The sequence below is a fragment of the Dermacentor andersoni genome, chromosome 1 (genome assembly GCF_023375885.2).
Source record: "Dermacentor andersoni chromosome 1, qqDerAnde1_hic_scaffold, whole genome shotgun sequence".
Classification (NCBI taxonomy): domain Eukaryota; kingdom Metazoa; phylum Arthropoda; class Arachnida; order Ixodida; family Ixodidae; genus Dermacentor; species Dermacentor andersoni.
In genome coordinates, this window is record NC_092814.1 from 362,703,818 (window position 1) to 362,716,208 (window position 12,391).

Consider the following 12,391-nt stretch of genomic DNA (forward strand, 5'->3'; position numbering starts at 1 on the left):
GTACCAACTGCAGGTAACAACAGGGTCTGCATAAACAACTTCGCTGTTTATGCGGATCCTGTGTCGTCGTTGTCGGACTTCGATAAAAAGGCGCCACGTGACCTAGCGGGAGAGGAAAAGAAGAGCTCCACAGGGGGAAAGGGGTTGGAGTGACCCCTTTCCCCCTGGGAGAATGCTGTCTTATATGCAAATCTTATACGGTTGTTACATGGTGCATTTTCGGCCATCGAGCCAGATCGGCATTGAATTTATCGATGATTGATTCCACCTTGCTACGAAAGAAACAAATGTTATGTAAAGATTTCACTAGGGTACTGCCGGTAGAACCCATTTATTGTTACATTTCTCCGGCTAACCTCCTTGTCTTCTTCTCTTCTTCATTATCCCGCTGGCGATGTGGATCGCCACATGTTATGCTGGCAGTTTGTGGCTAACGAACAGTGCCCAGCGATTGAAACTCGATACTAAAAGCGCATGTCTGCCAGCACATCTTGCGCCAGCAAGAAGTGGTGGCGGCAGCCATGTCAATTATCTAACAAATTCAACCAATCATCAAAATGCAGCACCCGCATCTCCAGTGTTGGGCCTCGCGCCCAATATATGGAGCTTTGGATTAGGGGTTCCGCACATTCCGTTCCAGCTACAACTATGGGAAGACCATGAGTAGAGTGTACTCCTGAGGAAGAGGCTGCCTACTGCGAGCATCAGTGAGAGTTAGCTTGTGAATAAGCTGGTCGTCGTAGGGTATGCACACCATGAGAAGCACGCAAAAGTGAAAATGAGGTGAAAAAATGGTGAAACGAAAGATGTACGGTATAGACTGCTTGTGAAGTTTGACTTGCATGGTGTAACACTCAGTGTAACTAACACAGCTTCGCTGTTCTAATATCCTCACGGACTGGAAGGGACAGTGATTTTTTTTTTATTTTGGGTTTGTTTGTGCCGAGCCACAACTTTGACGGGAAAAATTTTAAGGAGCAGCTGAAACTTGGCTTTATGCAATGCATTTTAGCTAGCGAAAAAAGTGATGAGCTTCTCTGCCAGCCACAGTATGCCAAAACCATAGCCTCCACGATCATGTCACATCGTGTTGAAGGGGCAACAACCTTCTTTTAACCCTTGACAATCGAAGCACAATTCCATTCAAAGGAAAATGTGTACAACTGTCCACCTTTATTTTTGGCCATGAAGAGTACATTTGTGTATGAAATAACAATGGACTGTTATTTGATTTAAAACATATTTAGTAAGTAACTGTCAGTTTTCTGAGCTATTCAGAACAGAAGCTTCACTGCAGCTTAGTAAAAATACAACTCTAGGCTTTGTGTCAAGTTTGCAGCGCATATTGAGCTATCAAACTTGGCGTATAAAAAATGATACATTTGACTTTGTGGGGTTGATGTACGAGGCCATGTAAAGGTGTCACTCTTCCAGTGTTTTGACCTAATGTTGCCAACTTGCAACCCACAGGGGCGTCTGCATCAGCAGGCGTTTGGTGTGTGGCGACACCACGTATCGGAGCACACGAGGGTTGGACCCTCCCGTGTGTAGCCGTGCGCGGCTTAGCCATGTCTGGGGAAAGGGAGATCCTGGGGGTTGAGCCGATGCTGGGTGTTTGGACCTTTAAGGCCCCCCAGTGGAGGCAACACACCCTTTTGGCTTCTGCTTCACATAGACAGCACCTCCAGACTGACCCACCTGGAGGAAACTGGCAGTCGCCTTTTCCTGTCTCTCTCTACCCTCATCTTCGTCTTTCTCTTCCACTTTCCTGTCTTCTCATCTTTTCCATTCATTTCGACTTTTCCTGGCGGCAAGGGTTAACCTGGTGTGGCTGTCCTACCTTGGGTATACCATATTGGGTTATAGTAACGGCATACTGCTCGCGCTGTGCAGACTTGTTTACATGTTCTGCCACGTCCCCTTGTTGGGCTCCGTGGTGGGTGGCAGACAGCATTGCCGAACATATCACTTTTTTTCTATGGGATCCTCGAACCCTTTTTCACCCGATCGTGCCTCGAAAAGGGTACGCACTGACGCAACCTCGCTATTCATTCCCCAAAACAAAGAAACTTTTCAGAAATTCCACGTCCTTCACTGTGAACAAACATCCACAAAAGCTAGAGCAATTTCCCCATTCCTTGTGGCCAAGTGCCTAAAACAGACAATTGGAGCTGGTTATAAGGTAACAAAGATGGCTAGTGGGGATTTGCTCCTCGGACTAAAAGACAAGGAACAATACAACAGACTCGCACACCTCGTAGCCTTTGGTAACATGCCTGTTTCTGTGAGCGCACATCTAACTATGAATACAGTCAAAGGCATAGTATCAGATGAAGGCTTAATGGCATTGAATGAAGAACAACTTCTGGATGGATGGAAGGACCAAGGCGTAATCCATGTGCAGTGCATCAAAATCAGACAGAATGACAACGAAATCCCCACAAAGCATTTAATACTCACTTTCAGCTCAACTACTTTACCCGAGACTCTTGAAGCCGGCTATGTAAAACTTAATGTTCGGCCTTACATTCAGAGCCAGTGACGTTGCTTCAAATATCGAAGATTTGGTCACGCGTCCGAGAGCTGCCAAGGGGAGCTTATGTGCGCGAAGTGCGGCACCACCGGTCACTGTGCTGACGACTGCAATAATGAGGAAGTACACTGTGCGAACTGCGATGGAAGTCGCCACTCCAGAGCTTGTCCAGCCTGGAAAAAAAAAAAAGGAAATAATTACTGTAAAATTTAAGGAGAATATAACATTCCATGAAGCATGACAGTGGATCTCCTTTAGCTGAAGTGCTGCAATGGAGGGCAGCACCACAACGGCCTCTGGCGGCAGCCTGGACTATGCCTAATGTGCCAAGGCTAACGCCACCTGCCCCTACGGTGGGAGCAGCCAACGCTGCCCTGCCATCTCTCAAAGTGTCCACACCAGTGGCCTCTTCAAGCTCTGGCAGCAGCCAGGGCACCGCAGAGGCCACAGAGGTCCTGTCGACCTCTGGCCCGGTGGGGATGAAGACTTTGTCGCTTGAAATGAAGTCTATGCGGCACACACATCGCTCTCTGGAGCGGGTGTCCAGTGCCTCGCAAGAGGCTATGGACACCCGTCCATGCCAAACGGCGCAGGTAGTGTTGAAGGAGCGGCGAGGTTCTCTTGAACGCTCCAAAAAAGACAAAACACCAATTACAGGGCCTAACAAAGGCTCTGTAAAGTAAGTCACTCTGCTCCGTTTTGAGACACACATCACAATTTCGTTTTCAAGATTGACGACATCATACAGTGGAATGTTAGAGTACTATTAAGAAACCTAGATTATATCCAAGAAATTCTCTAAGTTTAATCCTAAAGTGCTGTGTGTGCAAGAAACCCATCTAACTTCCAAGAACACCAACTTCCTCCGACAATACATGACTTTCCGGAGAGACCGCGAGGATGCTGTCGCATCATCTGGCGGTGTAGCCATCATTGCTGATAGAAGTGTAGCATGTCAGCATTTGAAGCTCCAAACGGCCCTTGAGGCAGTGGCCGTTCGAGCCGTACTTTTAAGTAAACTCATTACCATCTGCTCCTTGTATATACCACCACATTATCAGCTTCACAGACGCGACTTAGAATCATTAATAGATGGGCTCCCAGAGCCCTATCTGATTCTTGGTGATTTTAATGCACACAGTAGTTTGTGGGGCGATTCACGCTGTGATACAGGAGGTCGTGTTATTGAACAGGTGCTTTTTTGCTCTGGAGCATGTCTCTTGAATGCGAAGGAGCTCACATATTTTAACCTGGCTAACAAATCATACTCTGCCATAGACCTTAACATTTTATCGCCTACGCTTTTACCCTATTTTAAATGGAATGCGTTTAATAACCCGTATGGGAGTGACCACTTCCCAATAATCCTAAGTGTTCTGAAACAAGATCAACTTCCCCCACAGGTCCCTCGGTGGAAGGTTGACTCAGCCGATTGGGAACGGTACCGAACTCTTACTCACATGACGTGGACTGAGATGTCCGGTATAATCATAGATGATGTTGTTACATATTTTACAGCTTTTAAACTTGATGTCGCCTGTAAATGTATTACTCAAGCGAGCGATACGGGTTCCAAGCGACGTGTTCCCTAGTGGAACGATGAATGTAGGCAAGCACAGAGAAACCGGAACAGAGCGTGGGCGCTGCTTCGTGATTCGCCAACAGCAGAAAACCTGGAAAACTTTAAGCATGTCAAATCCCAGGCAAGGAGAACGCGCCGACAAGCAAGACCAGAGAGTTGGGCAAAGTTTATATCATGCATCAACTCGTACACAGATTAGAGAAAAGTCTGGAATAGAGTGAAGAAAGTTAATGGGCAACTAACGTATTCCTTACCTTTAGTAAATAGCCACGGAGAAAGCTTGGAAGATCAAGCCAACTTTCTTGGTGCACATTTTGAACACATATCGAGCTCCTCACACTACTCCGAAACCTTCCTAAAGTACAAAACACAAATAGAACAGCAAAAGTTACAAAGAAAATGTGGTAAAAGTGCGGCGTACAATGAACCATTCTGCATAGCAGAACTGCAGGCAGCACTGAACTGTTGTAATACATCCGCCCCAGGTTTAGACCGCGTAATATACGAGATGTTAAAACAACTACCATCTGAAACACAGAAAACCCTCCTTTCCCTTTACCACGTTATATGGTTTTCCGGCGAGATCCCCTCTGTTTGGAAGGAGGCTATTACAATTCCAATTCTGAACCACGGAAAGGATCCTTCCTCTGTATCAAGTTAGAGACCTATAGCACTAACAAGTTGCCTTTGCAGAGCATTTGAAAAAATGATTAACTGTTGTTTACTGCACTTCCTTGAATCAAACAAATTGCTCGACTCATACCAGTGTAGGTTTCGGGAACGTCGATCCACCAGTGACCATCTCATACGTATCGAAGCACGTATGCGGGAAGTTTTTGTTCATAAGCAGTTTTTCTTATCAGTATTCCTAGATATTGAGAAAGTCTATGATACTATGTGGCGGTTTGGGATATTGAGAGACCTCTCACAGTTAGGTATATGCGGTAATGTGTTTAATGTTATCGAAAGTTATCTGTCTAATCGCACATTCCGTGTTCGAGTGGGCATTGTTCTGTCACGGAAATTTGTAGAGGAAATGAGTGCCGCAGGGCGGGGTGCTCAGCTGCATGCTCTTTATAGTAAAAATGAATTCTTCGTCTACACATACCACGTAACATCTTCTATTCAACATATGTTGATGATGTGCAGATAGGATTTCAATCAAGTTCTCTCGCAATCTGTGAGCAACAGGTCCAGCTTGGTCTTAACAAGGTCCCCAAATGGGCTGATGAGAACGGGTTCAGAGTGAACCCACAAAAAAGCACCTGTGTCGTTTTCTCTAGAAAAAGAGGCCTGCACTCTGATCCTGAAATTGTGTTGAATGATGAGCGTCTGCCTGTAAACAGGGAACATAAATTTTTGGGCATAATTTTAGACGTGAAATTAACCTTTCTACAGCACACAAAGTATCTTAAAAACAAATGTATGAAAACAATGAATATCTTAAAGGTGCTGTCACGTACAACCTGGGGCAGTGATAGAAAATGTCTCATGAACTTGTATAAAAGCCTCATACGCACGCGTCTAGACTATGGAGCCATAGTTTTCCAGTCGGCTACTCCAACTGCTCTAAAGATGTTATACCCTTTCCATCACTTAGGAATTCGCCTGTCCACAGGCGCCTTTAGAACAAGCCCAGTGGAAAGCCTGTACGTTGAATCGGATGAGTGGTCACTTCATCTGCAGAGAACATATTCATCATTCATGTATTTCCTTAGAGTGCACAGAAACAGTCAGTACCCCGCCTATTCCACTATAAACGATTTGTCCAGTTGTCAAATTTTTCGCAACCGGCCCACAGTGGCAAAGCCTTTCTCACTGCGTGTTAGAGACATAGCTGAAGAAACAAGGGTTCCACTGCTTGAATACCGCCTCATGCCCCCTGTTGTACGGCCCCCGCTGTAGCAGTGGCAACCTATACACTGTGATACATCTTTTGTAGCTGTTACAAAGCGCGCGCCTGTCGCGCATATCCGAATGTACTTCCTCGAATTACAGTACAAATACTCCTCTCCTGAATTTTTTACAGATGCATCGAAGTGTTATTCTGGCGTGCGCAGCGGTCGGTCCATCCTTTTCGGATTCCGGTGTATTGAATCCTAGCACAAGTATTTTCACAGCAGAGGCCTACGCGATATTGGCTGCCGTTAAACATATTAAAGAATTTAATATCCGAAAGGCAGTTACTATATACACAGACTCTTTGAGCATCATAAATGCTTTGAGAACTGTCAAAAAATATCAAAATTCTGTAATTTTATCTCTTTACACAGTATTATGCACCACCTATGCGTCCAAGCAGCATATCGTGGTATGCTGGGTGCCGCGCCACCGAGAGATTGAAGGAAACGTGTTGGCTGACCAGCTAGCCACATCCGTCCACACTAACGCTTCCAACTCTTCCACGACTGTCCCCGTAATGGACCTCAAGCCCTCCCTAAGGAAAACGCTCGGGGCTTACTGGCAGCGGTTGTGGGATAAAGAAACAGAAAATAAACTGCATGTTATGAAGCCATATCTTGGCAACTGGCTGCCGGTATCAAAGAACTGCCGCACGGAAGTAACATTTTGCAGACTTGGGATAGAACACACATACAGCACACATGCATACCTCTTGTCCGGTGGTGATCCACCCATGTGCGATAAATGTGGCTAGCCACTTACCGTGCTTCACATCCTGATGCAATGCACTGAATTAGACGTAAATAGGAAAAAGCCTTTTCCATTACCACACTGGCAGCGAATTCCACTCCATCCTCAAATGATCATATGTATAGAACCTCTCTTTAAATGTCGATCCCTGTTTCAATTTTTAAAATATGTACATAGTTTTGATGTTATAGCCCCAGGAAATCCGTAGCATGGCCTCTTAACAGAGGTTTCTGCTGCGGTAGCTGCATTAAAAGAACGCATCTGCCTCCCAGCCTTTGGGCTTAAAGGCCTTAAGGAGGCATATGTGCTATTTCTATATTCTTGCATTTTAGCCCCATGATCACTTGCCATTCGTACTGTCTCCACAGACCACTCCACGTATCACTGTCATAATTTTATACTGTATATCATTTTGCGCTTCTACAATAGCGATTCATTTTAGGCCACCTTACAGCCATGTTACACCCCATCATCCCAACTCGCCAATCGGCGCTTAACACAACATTATCAGTCATGGCGCTCTTTGGCCATACCTGGCCTTTGTGCCACTAAACAACACCCATCCATCCTTGCCAACTTGCAAAGCATTTGACAAAGGCGAAAAATCTGTGCATTACTTCACTACATATTGTATTACCATGAGCTTGCCAACCTACCGCTTCACAAATGCTCCTAGATTTGTGCCTCTGTTTTCACTCTGCCTGTTCTGGGTTTTCATGTTGCTAGTTTGTTAGGAGCTGCTCCATACAGTTTGTGCAACACTTACAGTCAACCTTTACCTACCACAAAAATGCAAATAAATATTTTTTGAAAATTTTTTGTTATGCATCTTTCCATAAATGGCTAGGCAGTTATGTCTGTAAGTGTTTGTATTTATGTTATCTTCTGTAGACATTGACATCTCGAACATGTCCTAATGCCACACCAGCTTGTGTAATTAGGATGCATCCATTGTGTTGCATGTCTCTTTTTTGTTTCCTTCTTTTATCACTCTCTAAGTATTTTTTCTCTATATCCTTAAGTGAAAAGGAGTAGCTCCTTTCACATACTCATTTCAGTAAAGAGTATACTCGGCCGTAGGCGCTGACTATGAGGAGGCTCCGGTGCCCGAGCCCCCTCTGAAGTCTTCTGGCGAGGGGACAGAGCTCCCTCCTTAAAGTGTCATTGCTGGAGTTCTGTTACCCACATCATTTCAGGTTTCTTTTGATTTGTCTCTACCTTTTCACTTAAAATTTTATTCTGGATATAAGCTTACTGCATCATTGTTGGTGCGGATGTGCATGGCTTTTAATTCATTGTTTCACTTTGCTTCTGCAAATTCTAACAGTAGGAGGACATCTGCATTAGAAGCACCAGCAGCAGCTACCTCATTCGTACTTTTTCTCTTCGACCTTCTTTTTAAATTTCCACTGTAAGCACCATGCACAGACACAATATATTTAAATACGTACACAGGACAAAGTTTATTGTATTTGTTAAAGAGAAGGAGGTAGCCAACTAACAATTATTTTGAATGGTATGTATTGCTTATGCCTAGAGAATGAATATGTTGCTGTAGATTCACCTTGTTTCAAATTGCTTTGCATGCTTTTCGGCCCTGAAAAAACCTACAGACTTCGTGACCCCTTCGGCAGAGTCTTTTACCAACGGCATGTGAAATGCTTGTGAATGTATATGTGCCTCAGTATTGCTTGTCTTTCCAGTAGACAATGCTAACAACTCATGAAAAAAAAAGTGTTCTAATAGTTTACAAGATTTTTTAGGAATGGCAACATTGCCGCTTGCATGCAGAGGTCATAAATATAAAAAGGGTGTCCGACGTAACTTTAGCCAAACTTTAAAAATATGCAAATGCCACATAGCTGGACAGAATCAAGGTAATGTGCGCCGTCACTTGGAGTAACTGAGATTATTTTTTGCATTCAGCCCAATGACATAATCAGTCTTAATTAGTTTATCAACTTATGAAATAAGAATAAATGTGTCAGTCAGAAAATTGTAGAGCAACATAGAAAACTCCCGATACAGCTTTCTCTTGCTCAATACGTGCTGCATAAAAGTGTTTTTGCGAGCGTGAAAGCAGCCCGCAAATGCACGTAAAATTGCCGCGCGACTGGCCACTTGAGGCACTTTGCGTGCATTCACAGGCTTCTTTCAGACTTGGAAAAACACTTTTTTTGTAGCACCTATTGAGAAACGGAAAGCTGTATCGGCAGTTTTTCATGTTGCTCTACAATTTTCTCACTGACACTTTTTATCTACTTACAATATTTGGGAAGTTGATAATTAATCAAGACGAAATATCTAATTAGGGAGAAAGAAAAAAATAATTTGAGTATCTCCAAGCGATGGCAAACAACATTACTTTGGTTCTGTCCAGCTACATAACATTTGCACACTTCTAAATTTTAGCTAAAGTTACATGGGTCACCCTGTATAATTCACTCGGTAACCGAAATGAGGCCAAGCTGGATTCACTCATTATCAGAATCAATAGCATTCATACTCAGCAGCACTTATATTTGGACTCGCAGTAAAACAAAAATAAAGAGGCTGCATTTTCGCCAGAAAGGTGAAGCAGTATTAGTGATAGTGAAAGATAAGGCTATAAAGGAAGATTGTGCCACCAAGAGATGCCAGTCTCTTGGTATGGTGCAAGGGGACTCGGGCTGTGAGATCTTGTAATTATTTATATAAGGCCGTCACTTCAGTGAACAACTCTTCGAGGTCACACGAAGTTTCTTTAAGTGCAAATGTTATTACTAGTAATATACACACACGTATACACACACATGGGTTTGGAGAACTGGTCAAGCCCCCTGCCTCCTCCGGAAAAATGAAAACTTTTGAGCTATGCACTCTGTCATTCTAAAATAATTTAGTGTGCCCAGGCTGTGTGGATGTGGATAAAATGGTGATGGTGGTAAAGAGAGGGGGATGTTGTGGATCAGCAGGGTGGTGCGTGATTCACAGATGGCACTGTTAATGCACAGCAACTTGTGCCATTCTGCTGTGGTAAACTGCACCAATTGCGTACATAGTCTTGGTGATCCTAGTCTCCCATTTCTCTGTTGTGCAGGCATCGCATGTGCGGCAAGCGAGTGGTGTGGGTGCCCGGATGCGACCATGCGGGGATCGCCACCCAGATAGTGGTGGAGAAGAAGATCTGGGCTGACAAGGGGATCACACGGCAGCAACTGGGACGTCAGCCATTCTTAGAGGCAGCTCACGCATGGAAGAAGCAGTTGAGTGACTGTTTGTCACAGGTCCCTTTGTGGCCCCCTGATCGCTTGACTTTCTGATATGTCAGATGCCTGATAAACTGAATTCTTGTGGCACAGCAGCCGAGTCGACTGTAGTGACCCCAACAGATTATTTTGTAAAGCTCAATAACTTGTTGCTGAAGAGAATGAAATGGTGTCTAGGGTCGAATAAAAATTGTCGTTTTCTGATCTTCGCACAATGTTTAATAGCCTTAAGGAATTCTATAATGTTATTAACAGGATCTGGAAGTTTCTCCCCTGGAAGAAGTCGGGGTAAAATGGTGTGTTGAACTTATGTCATTCCTTGAAAAACATGGCTAACGTCTCTCTCATTGACCTTACTGTAGTCCCTTATGTCTTAGCAATATTCGGTAAGAGTATGTGAAGAGGTGTCTTTCTTGCATAACAAATATATAGGGTTGGTAAAATATTTGAAACATTGGAATGGAGTGCTGTGAAAATTTTCAAATAATAATAAATATTCTTTTTGAATAATCTACACTGATGTAGGCAGGATTGACAAGTGGATTCCAAAGAACTAGACTTTATTACTTTGCTGAACCTTGAATTGGTAATCTGGGAATATGAAGGCTTGATAGGGTAATTACAAAGCTTTTGAATTCAGAAACCTTCTTTAAAATAATGCAAACTATTCCATTAATTGGCATTACTGTATGTTTTGTGTTCAAAGACCTCTGTCCAGTCAATCCTACAAATGAGCATTTCGGTTTCCTTGCTGTGAAAAAGCTTGTGTGGATTTCAAGTAAACCAAAATTGATTGGGCTTCATGGTTTGAAAGGTTAGGCATAAACAGTAGGACACTCTTGATACGTTCCCATTGCGTACGTTTTCTCGGTGCCAATGTTCGCAATCGAGAACAAAAAAAAATGACCCAGTATAGTTATGCTCACATTTTACCAGTTCATACGTTTGTGGAAAACAAGATTTTTCAGCACCAACATTCAGTACGTCGGCAAACTGTGATTGTGAACATATGATACGTTTTCGGGCCACTAGATCCCAATAGAGCGCACACATTCAATAGAGTGCACACGGTGAAGAGCAGTGTATAGCTGCCCGCCGGGGCAGCTTCACCGCAATACTTGCCTGTCCATCTCACGTGAAAGCGCCGGTGCACACTAAATTTCTCACTCCGGTACCAGCAAGTCTCCTCCGGGCTCGTCGCATGCAGCATTCACAGGTATCACCGCCAGTCCTATTGCGATAAGCATCTTCGCCTATCTGTTTCACAGTGCACGCTTTTAATAGGCAATAACTGAAACGCACCGCCATTCATTGCTGCAGACTGCGATAGTATAAGTTTTCCGGCTGCTAAATCCCATGGGAACAAGAAAAGGCGCGAGGCGCGCGCACTCGAGAACGGTATATAGTTGCCTGTCTCATGTGAAAACGATGGCGCGCACAGTTTCTTATTCCAGTACTAAGAAATCTCCGCCCGGGTCGTTGCGCGCCGCATTCACAGCCATCGCCACCAAACCTATTGCGATAAGCACCTTCACCTATCTGTTTTACAGTGTGTGGTGCCTTGTGCCATTGGTAACGCAGTGCACGCTTTTAGTAAGCGATACAGTGAAATCTCGATATAACAAACTTCATGGGACTGCAGTAAATTGTTTGTTATTCTGAAAGATCGTTTTAGTGAAAGCCACAAAATTGACAATTCTGCTCATCAACCCATCAGTTCATAAGATGTCACCATATGAACTATCCACGAAAACGTTGCTGTTGGCTACCGGCACGTGCTGTCACTATTTTCCATAGATTCCGGCACCACCTAAGCACCATATAATAAGATTAATGCGTGCAAAACAGACACTGATTTCGAGAAAACTAACGACAGAAAGGTAGCTCTGTGTCTCTTCCAAAGCGCAATGTTCCTTACTTTCTGTTTGTTTTTTACATTTTTTGCTATGGACACCGCAACGGTCTGACTCGAGGCGGACACCTGAACTATGTCAAAGTGCAAGCTCATGTAAACAACATCGTCTGAAAAGTGCAAGGTGTGACCGTGTGGCACCCCCGCGAGTACGGAGGTTACATTTCACCGCGCATGTAGCTAGTACGGCCGCAGAAAGAAGAGCGAAAGAAAGAAGAGGCATGCACAGAAAGAAGTGTGAAAGAAGGAAGAAACATGCCTCCGTTGCTAGGCGACACTTTTCTGGGCGGAGCATGCGCTTCCAAAACCTCATGCGTCGTCGGCTCCGCTCGCCTACATTCTTTTTTTCTTGGGCACCTTCTCAGATTTTCCGAACCCATGTGCCGCGACGTTCGCTCTCCCTGCCTTGTCGTCTGCTAGCCTACTGTTTTGGCTGCCATGAAGTATACACGGAAATGTAAGAA

General features: G+C 44.2%; 1 protein-coding gene across 1 annotated transcript in view; it reads left to right on the top strand.

Moving 5' to 3' along the window:
* Positions 1-12,391, top strand: part of LOC126516495 (valine--tRNA ligase, mitochondrial-like) — a 169,552-nt gene that overhangs the window by 19,889 nt on the left and 137,272 nt on the right. The window contains exon 5 of the mRNA XM_050166625.3: positions 9,847-10,011. Within this exon, the coding sequence (XP_050022582.2) occupies positions 9,847-10,011 (165 nt within the window). The remainder of the gene's footprint in view (positions 1-9,846; positions 10,012-12,391) is intronic.